This window comes from Glycine max, chromosome 5, assembly GCF_000004515.6.
Source record: "Glycine max cultivar Williams 82 chromosome 5, Glycine_max_v4.0, whole genome shotgun sequence".
NCBI lineage: Eukaryota > Viridiplantae > Streptophyta > Magnoliopsida > Fabales > Fabaceae > Glycine > Glycine max.
The window spans coordinates 4,014,272-4,031,898 of record NC_038241.2 but is presented as its reverse complement, the minus strand read 5'-3'; the positions used below and the strand labels follow the sequence as shown (position 1 = coordinate 4,031,898).

Genomic DNA, 17,627 nt, shown 5'->3' with positions numbered 1-17,627 from the left:
AAGCCACGAGGAATATTATATTATATATAATTATGGTTTTTATGACTTTAGAATCATGCGATTTGTCAAAGATATTTGGCGACTAGACTATATTAAGGAAAAGTATTTGGTCCCGACTTTTCTTATTTTACTTTTTCTTACCCTTTTCCCCGTCTTTGAATGAACAAAACTAGTTTCTTGCAAACAAACGTAGTTAATCGGATTTATTTTATTTGTTTTATTAATTATTAATGAATGAGAGATTGGAACCTGAGGTTGAGAATTGCTTTTTTTATTTTTTTTTTCTGTAATATTAATTCATGCTCTGAGCTGTGCGCATGTGTTTGATTCACACAGCAGAAACTCCCCCCACCTTTCATTTTGGTTTAAATTAAACAAACTAGTTCCATTCCATGCACACAAAAGTAGTTTTATAGGACTAGTTTTATTTGTTTAATAGCAGGAGCATGAGGAGAATTAGCTTTGATGTACCTTTTTAATTTCTGTGATGATTAAGTAATTAGTCCATGATTAGTTTGGAAATTACTGTTTAGTTTCCAAAGGAATCAGATTTTTTAGCAGAGGGGAGCATAAATCGTTTTCATTCAAGACATAACTTAATCTGGTTGTGATATTATATCTGATTCCCTTGTCTGGTTACTCTATTATTAGATCTGGGGAATGAATCAAAAAAAGAAATTATTAGACTTGGGGTCCCATCATAAATTGATTCATGTTCATCAACGGATTAGTTTCGTGTTCTCTAGCCTGTTCTTGATATTTTTCAGGGCTATATGTAGTTGGCCGGCTCGTATCTTTATTCAATTGGTCCATCGTAGTTGTCACCAACTCATCATTTATCACTCTGCCATTCTTCACCACCACCAGCTAGTGCCTAGTCAAGTCCTAGTCACGGTTTTGTTACATTTCATAAACCAAATTCACTTGTGCGATCCATAAATTCCATAAGACCAACGTGGTGATAGTTATTAGATCTACCTTCCCTTTGAGGATCATGAGTCAAAACATGCCAAATATTTATCAGTGATGAGATCATGGGACCCCTACGAAATAAAATATCCGTGGTTACTGATGTATATCTACTTTCTTTATTATGAAAAAAAGAAAAAAGCGTACTAAGCGAGTGACATAAATTGGGCATTGGTTTTTTTTTTTTTTATCAATCATCCCTCTAAGTGATTGGTAGATTTACAAACCAACGAACATTTTTTTTTAAAGATAAATGTTAGTTGTTAAAAGTATTAATTTTGTTAACATAGAATAAACCTATAACTTTTTTCTTTCTTTTTTAATCATCCAACTCTTGTAACTCATAAGATATTGTGCGCCAATGAACATTACTTACTCATCTAATCAAAACATTAACAAATAATAATATACTCATGCTTATCTCAAAAATCAATTTTTTATTCATGTATGAAACTTTTCGAACCAAATTGCATTTCTCATATCTTGAATTCCCAAGTTGAAGTTGTCTAATATAACGTCCATTTTCAGTTGGTGGTGCACCCCAAAGCCCATGTCGCTGTCCTTGTTTTCTTCTAATCTTATTATGATTGTGTTGTCTTATCTATTTTGAAAATTGCTCAGCGTCTCACTCATGGTTAATAGTTAACATTGCTTTTTTGGGTGAATGTGACAGGCAATTTCAATTGAGAATGCAGCAAGAGAAACGGAAAGATGATGCTAAGTGGAAACTACTAGCGAGGAAGGTGGCCTCAGCCAAAGTCATGTCTTCATTGTCTCTGCCAAAGAGGAAGCGAGATGAAGAAACAAGAGTGAATATAAACAATCCCGGGATTAGAAGTTTTAAATTACTATGAATATTGTAATGAATAATGATGTATAGGAAGGACGGTGTGTTTCGTGTTACATACTTGATAGAGCAGTTTCTACAGGGAGAGAATATTCTGCTTTTGTTCTGTGTAAAAGCAGGTTTGGATAGTGTGAACAACTTCTTGTACCTGAATGGCAAATTGTTGAGTCTTAGCTTGGAAAATTGCATATGAAGCCTTGCTTAATTTTCGTCAATTCCGTTACTTTTTTTTTCTTTTACGTAAGTATTTTTTAGTTTAATATCTATCCGATTAAATGCAAACAACTGATTTTTGTTTTGTCATGAATATTTGTAGAGAGAGAATACAAAGAAATGTGTCAGTACTCAGTAGAATAAATAGGAAAGAAAAATAATTACTTTTTCAAATAAAACATAATTAATTAACTATTCAAATTTGGTTAAAAGTTGACATTTAAAGATGCTTAACCTGTGCAAACTTACATAGAATAGAAAAATCCTAATATCTAAAAAGAAGAACAGAATAGTGTGAATGATGATTAGGGTCCTTAATTTCAGAGTCAAAACAATAGGTATTGGCCTGCATGTTAGTCCACAATGGCACAGACTGACAGACATTAATCCTATGAAATAGCCAAAGAGGGTCACATTTGCTTTAGTGATGTTCTTGAGGAACCCTTTGAGCAAACAACTCGACATTTGCTTTAGTATGTGCCATTACCACGCACAGGCCGTTATCCTAGACAAAGTTAAGTGCATGAATTTAAATTGAGAGGCACTGTCGAAAGAACATTGTAATACCATTGACTGTTTGGAAGTCCATCATTGTGGAAATGTGGTCAATATGAAGCAAGCATTAACCTAGGGTTCCACAAACTTGATCATTGAGGAAATATTATTGTGTCACAAAAGGTTTGTAAACGGATTATATTAAAAACGTCATATGACTCGTCAACTTTTTTTTTTTGAATGGTGACTCTGACTAATATCACTTCTACTTGTTTAGGAAAGTAAAAATTAAGTCATATATTGTCCCACTTGGATGAATCAGAATTATTACTAAAACTTGTAAACATTAGATTTATTAAAACTAAAAACAAAAAGAATGAAAAGAAAGTGATTTTTATTTAGTTTCTATAAAATATAATTTTAGTGAGTTTTTTTAGTCAAAATTTGTTTTCTTCTAATTTGAAAAGTGGTAAAAAAGAGATAAATTAAAAAAATGATTTTATAAAATATTTTTCAAACACTGTTTTGTAGATATTAGAAATACGAAAAGAAGATGTACATAAAATGAGTAATAAAAAATTAATATAACTTAAAGATGTTTTAATTTTTTATTTTCTTGTCTTTTAACAAACAGAAAACAGTTTTTAACATCTTGTATACTGTGTCCGACGTCTTTCCTCTAAAACTGAAACATTTTTTTAAAAAAAGTTATTGTATAATAAAATATAACATTATAGAAATGTTAAATAAATTATTATAAAAGATCTCTTTTTTATGGTAGTTTGACATTTCGCAAATATTGTTAGAATGAAAGAAAATAAATTACAAATAATAATATATTTTGTTTTATTTGATTGAAAATAAAATATCTTATAATTTTTATTCATTTTTATTTAATTTAAATTTCATTTTTTTTCTTGTTTTCTTTCCATTCTATCATAGATAGTATGCATATAGTCACTTTCATTCTCACTATGCATTTAAAAAAAATAAAAATCTCACTACTGCTGCTTACGTCATGGCATGGGTCACCATTGATTTCTTTTTCTTCTTTTTTTTTGGTAAAAGGTCACCATTGATTTACTATAGTAAAATAAAATAAAATAATACGGCAAATGTAGTCGATTTCGTTCTCAGTGCTTCTTACATCATGACATGGGTCACGTTTGATTTAGTATAATCAAAATATAATAATAAGTGGAAAATGCTAACAAGCGTGGTGTTGGTTAAGAAATTAAATATAAAAGTATTTTACTAGAAAATATTATTAATATGCCTATCGTGATTTTTATATTTTCAATGTAACTGGTAATAAAAAAATAACTAAGGTTGTTTTATATAAACTTAGAAAATTAATAAATAGATTAGTAAGTTTACTACAAAACTAGTCTTATTTAATAGATTAAAAATAATTAATATCAAATTTAAAAATTAAAGTGATATTATTAGGAGTTTGGTGATAAAAAATAATTTATATCACGTTAAAAATTAAAGGTGATATTTTGAGATTTTTTTTTATCTGAATACGGAGGGATAGGTGTGGCAAGATGAAAAAATGTGGCCTCCTACTCTCTCCAGTCTCCCCGCTCTGTTATGTCTAGAAAAATTAAGTTACTACTATTGAAATGCATATTTTCTCTGATTTTTTTAAACCTCGGGATCAAATATTAAGTTGAATCTAGTGAAAGGATATAAATATTTTTTTTAATAAATGTTTTACAAAGTAGCGAGTTGTACCTTTAAATCTTATTATTAAGAGATTTTGAAAACAAGATTGCGTGACAGAATTGAGTTAAATAATATTTTGGACTACATATTCAAGCTGGACCTAGGTTAAGTCCAAAATATGTTTTGCCCATAACTGAGAAATATCGGGCTTGATAGTTGTATCTGAGACGTGTGAACCCAAAAGTTTTTATATGGTATGTGAACCCAATATATTTTTCGACATTGGAGAATTGGAAAACTCTTTGTTTTTGTTTGTTTAATACACCCAATATAAACCTGAAAGCTCGCCATTTTTTTTGGGTACACAGTAAGCGTTGAACGAAGATGGCGGTAATGAATGCAGGCACTGGAGCGAAGGGAAGAGGTTCTGTGGAGGAGGGCAGAATAAGTGCAGAGGTGGTTGGTGGTGGTGGATGGCTGTGTGGAGAGGCTGCAACGGAAAGAGGTGGATTTTTTTTTTTGCAGACCATGATCACAATCAAACCAGCAACACAAGCCCAGGCATGAGAGGGTTTGGCAAGGTCTTTGCATCCCGAGTAGGTTTGCCATGGCAAGATACATAAATTTTCAATAAATTCCAGAACTTAACACATTCTGGAAACTAATTGCCAGAAGTCTTGGATACTTTCTGAAAATTAATTTCCAGAAATAGATATTCTTGGAAGAAACAAATACCAAAAACTGGAGCATATATGTATCCATGTAGTTAACATTACTCATTAAAAATACGACAACTTTCAACCGCAGGTTATGGGAACAAGTTACTTGTTGCACGTTAATGGGACACTATAATTTGCATCAATGACAGCCTGCCGGTGACATGTCATCAAATTTTGCCAATTCAACATTAGTATTTAGTAAAACAGAAAGGCTTCATGCCTTCATCACAAATTAGTCTACTCAAGTTTCACTTGAGACTAGTTTATTTAGATGAAACATCGTTAAAAAAATAATAAATACATGGTTCCTGATTTGAATGGTATATTATACCTTGTATGAACATAAAACCGTAATAAAGAGTTTAACCACCCAATCTGAAAACTGTACAAATGAGTAGTACCACACCCCTTGCATATATGCAAACCTTATCTATTTTAGTGTTGTCAAACCTCTAAGCGTATCCAAAGAAATGAAAGCCCATCATGTCCAGACGCAAACAATCCCATTCTTATCAGCAGAAGCTAGGGGTTTTCCAATTCCGCTCCACCTACAACACAGAACAGAGGAAGTGTGTTCCTTCAGAGTACTGACTATATCACCTTTAGATATTGACCAAATATAGACAGATCCATCAGCAGACCCTGCAGCAACGTGATTGTCATCTGGGCTGATACAGGAGCGACTCCAATTAGAAGCCACTCTGTTTCCCATGGCTTTTAATGTGCCACAAACTTCCAGAGATCGCACATCAAACAAATTGTGTAAATTGTCCCTTCCACTAGTCAGTACAACATTTCCATTTCGAGAAAGGGATAGTGATGTGACTGCAAGTGAATGTGCAGCAACCTCACTAAGTAACTTTCCACTTTGAATGTCCCATAGCCGAAGGTTACCATCAACATGTCCCGAAAATATGGTCTGACCATCCATGCTGAAGGAAAGAGCATTGCAGTTGCTGTGAAATATTATTGTGTTTGTGCAGTAACCTTTCACTAAGTCCCAAACTTTTATTGTACGATCATAGGCAGCACTGACAACATGACGACTTGAAATCTTGCTGACATCTACAGCACAAACTTTATCTGTGTGGCCAGTAAGGGTATGGCGGACACGACCTGAGTTGACATCCCATACATACAAGTTGTTTGAGCTGCTTGCAGCAATGACAGATCGATTATCATGGGTGATTGTGAGATCCAATACTGAGCCAAGGCAGCCCTGAAGAGTAGAACTTAAGGATCCTGTATTTGCATCCCACATTTTAACTAACCGATCTTGTCCCCCAGTAATCAATTTACTGGAATTGTATTCAAACAACATGGAAGCACAACCACCTTCATGTGCACGAAGCCTGTATTTACATATGGAAGGGATGTTTGACTCTAAAAAGAACTCAGCACCTTCTTCACTTTGGCGAACTATACCATCCACCTGCCGCCTTGCAAGTTGTTCTAACCCACTGGCCCTTAGTTTCTCAACCATCTCTTCATACAGTGCGTTGGCCTAAAGTGATAGGAACTAAATTATTAATTAAGTAGCATATGTAACAAGAATTAGCAAGTGGCATCACAGTTTTGTGAGGATTCTACACATAAGAAACTTGCACTGCTAATGTAACTATTGAAATGATTCACTTCTATCATGCACTGACTTTTAAATAGATAAATCACTAACAGACAAGTTTCAGATGCCAAACTATCAAAAAGTTAGTTCAGAAGTACATGGCAATATTGGCTTAACATTGCTGAATCAAGCAAAATGAAATTTAAGCATCAGAAGCAGGTGAAGATCGGCATTCAGCAGCACTTAGTTCAAATAATACAGAGAATGGGTGCCAATACCAATGTTGTTAAATGGCAGAACCATGGCTGCCATGGTGGAATGCATGGCAGATTTTTTGGCAACCGCCATAGGCAATTTGTGATGGCGGTGCCATAGGCCAGAATGACGTGTTTATATGACGGAATTTGGGCATTCTGCCATATTCCACCATCCACTGTTGATAACACAGACCAATACTAAATATCTAATTCCAAAAGTAAGATATTGTACCTCATTTAGGCGTTCAGCATCCTTCATCTTTTCTAACATCCAGCGGTCTATCAACATCTTATTTTCTGCTTCAGCTTTATTGGCTTTAATAGTCATCTGCTCCAGTTGTGCTTTAAGTTCAGAATTCTCGCTGACAATCACTTCCAGAGATTTAATCTTTTCTTCCAAGTCCACCTTCAATTGAGAGCACTCATCCCTGCAACGATAATTTAACTCAATCATTTGCCACAAACTCAAAAAAAAGAAAAAAAGAAGAAGAAAGAAGAGTATGGAATTGAAAGGCCATTAAACACATAAGAAAAGTTGAGCAACCTCAATTCAGTCAACTCCTTCTGCAGATCAGCCAATGCATTTTCTTTCTCTTGAAGCAACGCTTTCGAAGCTCTGGACTCAGCTACTTCCACAACAAGTTGCTCAGACAGGCGAGATTGAGCTTTGTAGCATTGCTGAAGTTCCACTTGAAGATTCTCTTCTTTCTCTTTCCACTCAGAGCCCTTCAAAGACATAAATACACACAACATTAAACTCAATGACAGCATTCCAATTGATAAACTGCTAGACACAGACCATGATCCAAGTAACAGCATTAATACCCATTATCACCACCCCCTGAAGATGGGCAAAATTGTAGACATGAACTATTCTATTGGAACCGATGATTAAACAAATTTCTAAGACATAATTAGGGATAGAAATCAGATACAAATTAGTAATTCATAAGAAGCATGAATATTGTTGATAGCGAATTATAGAGAGAGGACCTGAGAAACGATGGGTCTAGAAAGAGCTAGAACAGCGGGAGCATGAGCAGCTTCCTCAAGCAAATGGCGCTTCCGCAGAGCCCTCAAAGTATGCTTGATAGCTTCACTGGCAATTTCTTCTTGTGACTTCCCTGCTTTCGCCATTGCTGCCCAAAAAACAGAATCCAACCACCAAACTTTTGATTTAAAAATTAGAGCAAATGTAAACTGAAATTGCAATTCAGGATCCACAAGAAAGATGAAAATTGGATGAAATAGGGTTCTTGAAAACAATAATTTCTTTCAGGGGCATTTTCCCAAATCTCTACCATCAAAATCTTGGGGCTCCATACCCACAGAACATTTGGCATTTGCTATTTACACGTCCCCTTTTACTTACTCACTCCCTCTTCCACATAAACTACCCTCCTTACTCCTAAACACACTCCCCCGGTCTCTTCCTCTCTCCCTATGACAGATATTTTTTGGCACGGCACAAAAAAACCACTCAACATAATATTTTTCAGAAAAGCGTTTATTTCATAGTTAAACCTCCAAACAAGAATTAAGCATAGCAATAATCATCAAAACGTAATCGACTTCCTCCCCAGCTCTTAGATTGCGGATAGAAAGGTGTAGCGCTGAAAAAGTGAAAACGCATGCAAGGCAAGGGAATGAATTTTGAAAAGAAGAAAAGACGCTGCACTCTCACAGAAAAGAAAAGAGAAAGTGTAAACCTAGGTCCTAGGGTAGCTTTATCAAAATTTGAAAAATAATATATCAATAATAATAAAAGTCTAATGTCAGTTTGGAATCATTATATGGTGCACCTGTTTTACTTTAATATTTTAAGTTTTAAAATTTTCATTTCATTATAATTTATTTATTATGTTTTATAATTATTTTACTTTAATATATTATATTTTAAAAATTTTATTCGGTTCTTTATGATTTAAAAATATATTGTTTTAATTATTTATTAATTTTTCATTAGTCTGTGAGTGTTTTTAGTTTTAAAATAGTTAAATTAGTACCGTGACAGCTAAAATTTCCACTATTTTTTATTTATAAATTAAAAATTACTAAGTAAATGAAAAAAAGATAGATATAAAACTATATACAACAACAATTTTCACTCTCATATTATTATCATCATCTTCATTCAATTTAATAATTTAATAATGATAATAATTTCTTTCACCAATTATTCTCAATCACAATAATAAGGATTCGTTCTCCTTCTGTCGCTTTGTCTCTCGTCACTGACCTAAAAAGACCGTTGCCCTACCCTTGTTTTCGTTTGCGTAACATCCTCCCTACATGATTGGAATTGCCACCTCACCTAACGCAACAACCATCTCATAGTCGCCCTCAACAACATGTTGACAAAGGCAAAGAAAAAAATTGACAATGTCGGATTGTAGATGAGGTTTAATCTGTCGGGTTGATTAGAATCATCTTCCAATGGAACGCACCGTTTTGTCCCTCTTCGCGTTGCTCATCTTCGTTCAGCCCAATTGTAGATGTCAAATAGAAAATCTTCTACTTGCTTAGTCCAATCATGTGCCAAAGTGAAGGTATTGCTCGTAGACCTCACAAAGAACTACAATGTGACATCCTTGTTCAGATATGAGTTAATTGGCAAGTTAAGGTCATGCTTTTGTCTTTCATCAAAGACGATCCTTGCTTCGATCTCCATTGCTTCTGTTTTCAATAGCATAATTGTATGAAAGGTTTTGATTTTTTGGTGAGGAGTATAAGATTTTTAAGTGATTCCAGCGAGATTATGTTTTGACACCGTTCGATCTATGTGGTGCTACATTATCTACCTTTCCAGATCTAGAAGAGGTTAGAAGAGATGATGATTCTTTAGTTGTTTTTTTTAAAAAAAAAGAGGCTTAATTATCAGTTTCGTCCCCAAACTTTTAAAAGATTCAATTTAGTTCTTGAGTTTTTTTTAAATGCATCAATTTAGTCCTTTCTGTTGAATTGGGTTGCAATCTTGAGGACCAAATATAATAGATTCTAAAAAACTTAATGACCAAATTGAATATTTTAAAATGATTAAATCGATACATTTTTAAAAAACATGAGGACCGAATTAAATCTTTTAAAAATTTAGGGATTAAATTGAATCGTTTAAAAATTTGGAAACGAAATTGAATCTTTTATAATAATTTGGGAGACTAAATTGATAATTAAGCCTAAAAAATAAAATAAAGAGATCGACAGTTTTCAAATTCACTACGTAAAGTTAATTATTTTAAAATGTTTAATATCATTTTTGATCCATGATTTTTCACACTTGTTTCGCTTTGGTACATTAAATTTTAAAAGTTTTATTTTCGTTCTTTATGTTTTTGAAATATCATTTTGGTCCTTTTTAAAAAATTTTAAAGTTAACAAAATATCAACGTTTTTTTACATAAAATTCAAAACATGATTAAAATGATATATTTAAAAAACATAATGGATCAGGATAAAACTTTTAAAACTTAGCACCAAAACAAAACAACTACGAAATATAATAGACCAAAAGTGACATTAAACTTAACAATAAATACAATTCATTTGTATTAAAATTATACCGCTAGCAATTAATTATTATTATAACATTATAATTTTTTATTTTTATAAATTTTGATTTTAACAAATAATAGATATTTGTTACATATTAAAAATATAAAAATTGTATATTGTGAAATAATAGTGTGATTAACATTAATAGGTATTCAAACCTTAAATACTATAATAAAAAAGTAATAAGGAAAAATATTGTTTCTTCTTGCTTATAATAGTCGAATATGTATCCAACAAGACTCCCCAAAAAAAAAGGAAAAGGAAAAATCTCTCAAAAAAATATGTATTCAATGAGACAATAACTTTCCAGAAAGCCAATATAAGAAAGAAGTAATCAAAATTCATATTTACTCCAATATGAGTAGTTATTCTTTCCCAATCATCAAAATATAAGTAGTTAGCAAATGATGCTTATTTTTACACAAATTTCACGTACAAATTACTAAATTTTGTTACTACATCAATAGATTGCAAGTAACAAACCACCTTATATGAATCTTGGTATTCCAAATTTGTATCTGATCTAGTATTAATAAGTTCTGTTAAAAAATCGCTGCCCCAATTCAGGCAAGTTATCTCATTTTGCAAAATTCAACCAATTTGTAACAATGTGAAGAAGCTACAAGCAATAATATGAAGATAAGCTAATTTTAAATTAGTTGGGATAAGAACAAGGAAGATTTTATCATGTGAATTTTTACAAGTCATAATAAATCGCCCCCTTCAGCCTTTAACCATTAGCTTCATTTCTAAGACTAACACTAAAACAAGGTTAGAATCTCTTGAAATCCCAACATATCCAAATCTACAAGAACAATGCAAGAAACCACGCCAACAACATTAGCATACTGTAACACATTAGTTAAACATACCCCCCAACCCCCAATGTGAGTAACTATGTATGTGTTCTATCTCTCTCCCTATACCAATCCCATTACCAATTATCCAGATGCTTCTTCAAGAGCTTCAGCGAGCTCGAATTTTATCCAGCCAGTCAAAGCTCTTCCTCGCCCTCCCAAAATGAACATCAACGCTTTTTCGAGATTTATCATGGTTCTCTTTGTTTCTTTGAGATCTTGCCACATGATCAAAAGAGATCCTTGATTTCTCAACTGTTTCAACATTACTCAACTTATGCCCTTGAAATTTCAGTTGTTCTTGTTTATCAGTGCTTTTCCTTGGTTTGTCCCTTAGATCAGCACTCATCCTCGGAGCTTCAAAACAATCAACACTTCTTCTGGCTTCTTCAACTCCACCTATGCTTTTCCACAAAGTTTGCCCCTGCGATGGTGAGTTTTCTATTATTGATATGAATTTTCTGAGATGTCGTAGGTATTCTGGATAGAGTTCCAGATTACAGTGGTTCCCTCCTTTGAGCCATAAAGGTTCATATTTCTCTTTACAAAGTTCCCACAATTGCTTGCCATGAGAGCAATCGACAACCTCATCATCGGTTCCCTGAATAAAGTATAAGAATGATTGTAAATTAGTTAAGCAATACTTGTACCCAAAAAGTTATGATAAGAAAGCCATAAGTGTAAAGTCACAATATTTACAAGAAAGCAATTTAACAAGCTTATATCTGCAACACACTGATGTCTCTTGTATCCACAACACTTCAATGTCTGTTTGACCTCAATGCCAGTTAAGTCAGCTTCAATGAAGAGACTCTACTTTATTAAATTAGCAAGCTCATGCTAATGAAATGTATCGTTCTCCACTTATCTTGGTTTTCATTGCAATGGTCAACAGGGGAAAAAAAAATACTTGAATAAAAAAGAGGCAGATTTATCATTTTGAACACAAAGCTCCAAGGCAAGCACTATGAGTTAAGGACTGCAACAACTACAGGGATTGTTGATTGGATAACAGTTACAACTTACAGTGACCACAGAAAATATGATAACATCCATATGATAACAATAGAAAGTGGATATTCAATGTAATAAGTATTGAGTGCTTACATGAATTATCAGCACTGGACACTTCACCAATGGAATTTTGTCAATGTTCTGCGCAAGAATAACACAACTATGTTCAGGTCCATGTAAATAGTTTTCTTGAGAAAAAGGAAACCAAAGCATATAGGACAATGACAAAGTATCTGACCTTGTAAATGTCAAACCAGTATGTCCGTTTCACAGGGTACATGACTCTCAATCCTGATAGTATAGGACTGTGGAGAACAACAGCCCTTAGTCGGGGTAAACGAGTGGCAAGATCCAAAGTAGGACCACTTCCAACTGATTGACCATAAAGGATTATGTCTTCTTGCTTAGTACCATAGTTCTCTTCAAGATACTTATATGCAGCTTCAATGTCCGCATAAGTATTATTCTCACTTGGCTGTGCAATGATATCCGGATAAGTATCATGCCAGGATCAAAAGAAGCGAATAAATCCAGAAAGAAAAGTAGAGTAATTACCTTCCCTGATGACTGCCCATAACCAGAGTAATCATATCTGCATTTATTAAACCAACATGCTTGAAAGCGTCATTAACATGAGACTTATAAATGTGTTCTTTAATAAATTAGACAACTATCATAAGCATAGGGATGAGCAATCTAAAAACTAGACTAACCCATCAACGTTTACAATTTCACTACTAGAGAAAAGATTTAATGTGGCACTCTACATATATGGAGTTAAAATGTAATGGAGCAAACATATGTGAGTTTTCAGTGTGTGTTGATTACACAACTAATCCTTTCTGGGAAAAAACATAGATGGAAAAGGAAATGCCTATCTGGGAACAAAAAGGAATATAAAGGCCTTAATTGTGTTACATTAATGCTGTCACAAGGTGGCTGATTTGGCTGCCTATCTACTGAGGCAAGGAGTTTGTACGACTCGTCTGTGAAGAGCTACTTCTTATTGATGCAGAAAAGTAGCTGATGGCACTTTATGAAATTTTGGCAATTTGACTCTTATCCTTAAAACACTCAACAGATCTAATCCAAAGAGACTTTTCAGTCAAATACAATCATCCAAACCAAATATGACCGAGAAATCCACCCTTAGATTGTTAACTGACCTAGGTTGCATGCATGCAAGAATAAAGAAAGCAAGAAGGCTGTCTGCTGATATACTTTTTGTTGTGTCTTCTGACTTGACCTGTAGTTAGTTGGCTGTGTACTTAAATGTTATCATGTTTCCAGTATTGCTTATCTTGATTAGTTTATGTTTTTATTGCATTTAAGTCTTATTTATGCGATCATTTGTTGATATGTGAATCATATAAATCTTAATTGCACCTCACCCCGCTCATCACTTCACGACAACACCACCACAAACTGCATTGAAACCTATCTGGTAGATGGACAGAGCTAACTTACAGTGTATCCAGCCCTGTTATTGCTTCATGACTACAGGGGCTGCATTAATACTTGCCCAGGAGATGGCCATAACTTAGGAAGCACGAACACTTCCGATGAATGCCATGTCCACGTGTTGGACACATTTCCGACACCAACACTCCTCGGACACGTGGCGGACACTGTGTGGGACATGTGTTTGCAGTGTCCAATTTTTTTTTTGGGGCTTCGACATGCCACAGACACTTCTCTAAACAGCTGGACACACAGCAGACACTTCTCTGGACACACAATAGATACTTATCTGATTTTTTTTTTTATCAAAAATCAACCTAAAAAATGAGATTATATTTTTTTCTTAAAAAAATTAGCATATTTTGGTAACCTCTTTCTCTTTCACGTAACGTTTTGCCTTCTTCTCTTCTATGCACGTTTGTGATTTGCCCCTTTTGCACAACACCATCTGTTCACATTCTCGAGTACGTCATTATCATTGGTTATTTTCCATTCATCATTGCCTTGTTGATGTCTGGTCGTCTTGCTTGGCTGACTTCACATTAGAGGACCCTTTGTTTATCACTTCGTCTTGTTTTTCTTTTCTAGTTCACTAACTTTCCTCTCCTTTCATGTGTTTTTGGTACATCCTTTGTTCGTCTTGATATAAATCTTAATTATCAACTTACATTTTTTTTCATGTTGATCATATATATATATATATATATATATATATATATATATATATATATATATATATATATATATATATATATAATGTTGTGTCCCTATGTCCTATGTTTTAGATTTTAGCCGTGTTGTGTCCCATGTCCAAGTCCGTGCTTGATAGGCCATAACTAACCTAATTGCAAATCAACCCTGCTATCACTTCATTACAGCACAAGCTGCACTGAAACCTTTCCAGTAAATGATCACCGCTAACTTAACCATAAACCCTCTGATTGCATTTGTCAGAGTCAAATAATTAAATTCCAACTTCCTTCCCATAAACAAATTCAAACTTTATCAACAATAATCAAATATAGCTTATACTTGTAGCATACTAAAAAAACAATGGAATGTCACTTCCACCTTCAAATATTTATCTTCCATTCATGGAAGAACCACAGAAAAGAGAAAACACATGCTCAAAGCAAAACAGATCTATACACAGACTAACCAGAAATCATCACTTGGATATTTCCCCCCGTTACATGCCAGCAGATAACACTGAGTTCAAGACATACCGACCTCATGGCATTTTCATTCATCAAACCATAACAAAAAACAAAAATCAATCAATTCTTTCATGTCACCCAACCTATCAAAATCAGAACCTTGTAAAACCAGTCCAAGCTAAGTAAATTGCTACGAAAACTCAACATACACTACAAAAGTTACCCTGTCACCGACCTAATTCGAGGGTATCCCTCTTCACTAGACTTTCATCAAAATAAGATAAATTGTGATGCATGTAGCTCTTATACATGTATGAATGTACATAAAGATGACAATTGAAAGATGAAAGAAAGAAGAAAACTTGAATTACCCGAAAAGATTAACACGCAAGTGGGTGCTGAGATCCACAAAGAGCTCAAACATGAGTCCGATATCAGCCGCATTCCCATGCGAGTAAAGGATGGTGGATTTGGCCATGGGGTGCGCAATATACACCCCCACTATCTCAGTTCCACGCCTAGTCCCGAATTTCACAACCCGCACGTTCTCGCGCCGAGGAAATGCCTCCAACACCAACGCCCCCGTCGCCGCCTCCTCCACCACCTTGTACGACGCCGGGTTAGGCGGAAAAAACGCCATCTTCGCCGCCATAGAAGAAGTTACGCCACCCATCTCCCTCTCTATCTCTTAACACCAACCAAGTCCAACAAACACACTTCACATTCCTTTCTTCTTCTTCTTCTTCTTAATTCTCACACTACCACTGCCACTGCCACTTTTTGAGATGCACGTAACTTCTCGGTTCTATATAAAGTGTCGAGCGTGTAACCCAGACAGGGATTTTTCTTTTTTATTTAATTAAAAATTTAAAATAATGAATATATTGTGTGTTTATTTTCCCTCTCCTCATTAAACTTTTTTAAGGATGCCGCGTTGTCTTTAGCTGACGCTCACGTGGGACGTTACTGACCTGGACTTTCTTTTTTACTTTTAACCCTCGGCTGAGTCTGGTCCCCTTTTGCTTTTTGCAATTTTTACCTTATCCTTTCATCTTTCTTACTTCATGATATTTACTTTTATTAGTAAGTGGTAGTAAGATTTTAAGAATTTATATGAAGGTGGTTGTATTTTAAATTTTAAGAGCAGTAATTGAATCATGATAAATTCTTTGACTATTTTATTGTTGATTTATTGCAAGTATTCATTGGAGAGCGAACTAGATAAGCAAAATATTACTAAATGGGGGAAAACCGTTAATGCTAAAAAAAAAAATCTTTTTTACATTGAAAAAAATTGACCACATTGAATTCTTTTACTAAATTGTAATATTTTTATTCTTTGGTCATTAGTTTATTATTATAATACTACTATTATTTTTTAATTGAAGAAAGGGAATAATAATAATAATAATGATAGTAATAAAATATATAAAGGAACATAGAAACGGCAAGGTGAGATATGATTTCTTATTTTTCAAAGTGATGGTTGCTTCTCAATGAGACCGTGACCATGACTTTGCCTACTAATGAAGGAAAATGTCTTTTGGCTTCGTTTTTCAAATGGGACCTCACATTGACATGGGCATAGGAATGTCCATGATTTCCAATGCACTTGTAGTATATGCTAATGTCACCCTAATTAACCATTGATTAATCGTCCAAGAACTTTTTTCTCCCCAGGGTTCTTTCAACAGAAAACCCGGTTTTTTGGGTAATTAAGATGGATAATGTTTTATGGAAATTAGGACACATCAATGGCTTCAATTGTCTTTGGTCTCAGAATTCAAACACATAACACTGGGTTCGGACTCAACAAGGGACCCATGTTGCAGGAAACAATATATCTTGGGTCCATCACTCCATGTTTCCGCTAAGTGTCAGCTTGCAATTCTGCTGAGGAAGCTAGCTCGGGATCAATAATTAAGACAAATCGATGTACAAATTAAAAATCTATTGAAGTTTCTTACCAACAAAAAATTAATACAAATCAATTATAGTTATAGTTTTGCGTATGTGTTTAAACTTTTCAGATGCAGAATTATGGCGTTTCTGTACTGATCTCGAGAAAGAGAGGTTAACCACTATGCATTATAAGGTCATGGTATAAATAATATTCAAGAAAGTTAAAATAAAAGAGATATCACAAACATTAAACACATGCATTTAGAAGAATTATTGCATGGAGTTTGACTTAGTTAAATAAAGTGTGTAAGTATTATAAATCTTTTGGTATATTTTTTATTTTTATGGATAAAAAAAGAAAAAAATATTGTATTGATATCTTAAATAAGATTTTAAATTTGATTTTTGTGAGCAGAGAGGACATACTTGAAAGGAAAAATTATACTAAAAATAGAGATTAATCATTAATAAAATTAATAAATATTTTATGCTAATATTATAATGATAAAAAAAAGAAAAATTTTGCCTTTATATCTTGAAAATATAATTTCTCACTTGATAAGTGAGAAGACAAAATTATTTTAAAGTTTAAATATATTTTTAGTTCTTTAAATATAAATTATTTTTATTTTTGTCCTCCAAAGTTAAATGTTTTTTCAGTCTCTGAAATTAGAAAAATATATTTTTTTAGTCATTCTCCAGTGTTGTGAAATGAGGAATAAGAAATTCACAATTTATTCTAATTTTTGATTGCTAGAATTTAATTTTTAATTTTAAAATGTAATTTGTGATGATTATTAACCATTAAAAATTTTAACATGTGATTCTAATTCCAATAATATTGTATTCAAGCAAAAGTCTCCTTCATGTACTCGCAAGTCTGCACCATAAACATGGACAAAAAATAAGAAGGTAAGATTCTGTATTCAACTATTGGTGATAAATACTAAAG

The 17,627-nt window shown here is 33.4% G+C and overlaps 3 protein-coding genes across 3 annotated transcripts in view; 1 reads left to right on the top strand and 2 right to left on the bottom strand.

The window, feature by feature from the left end:
* LOC100785655 (BTB/POZ and TAZ domain-containing protein 1) overlaps positions 1-1,999 on the top strand; it is a gene marked incomplete in the record, with an annotated part of 3,277 nt that extends 1,278 nt beyond the window's left edge. Inside the window, 1 exon segment of the mRNA XM_014775464.3 lies at positions 1-1,999.
* A 3,174-nt stretch (positions 2,000-5,173) lies between these two features.
* Positions 5,174-8,495, bottom strand: LOC100778336 (autophagy-related protein 16). The gene is made up of 4 exons (XM_003525566.5): positions 7,726-8,495; positions 7,277-7,458; positions 6,965-7,160; positions 5,174-6,415 (listed from the first exon to the last, which is right to left on the bottom strand). Exons 1-4 carry the CDS (start codon positions 7,867-7,869, stop codon positions 5,393-5,395), a joined length of 1,545 nt encoding a protein of 514 aa, XP_003525614.1. The 5' UTR covers positions 7,870-8,495; the 3' UTR covers positions 5,174-5,392.
* A 2,448-nt stretch (positions 8,496-10,943) lies between these two features.
* LOC100785117 (alpha/beta hydrolase domain-containing protein 17B) lies at positions 10,944-15,593 on the bottom strand. The gene is made up of 5 exons (XM_003525480.5): positions 15,145-15,593; positions 12,711-12,747; positions 12,394-12,630; positions 12,249-12,296; positions 10,944-11,742 (listed from the first exon to the last, which is right to left on the bottom strand). The coding sequence occupies exons 1-5, from the start codon at positions 15,444-15,446 to the stop codon at positions 11,251-11,253; spliced, it is 1,116 nt and encodes a 371-aa protein (XP_003525528.1). The 5' UTR covers positions 15,447-15,593; the 3' UTR covers positions 10,944-11,250.
* Positions 15,594-17,627: the final 2,034 nt, after the last annotated feature.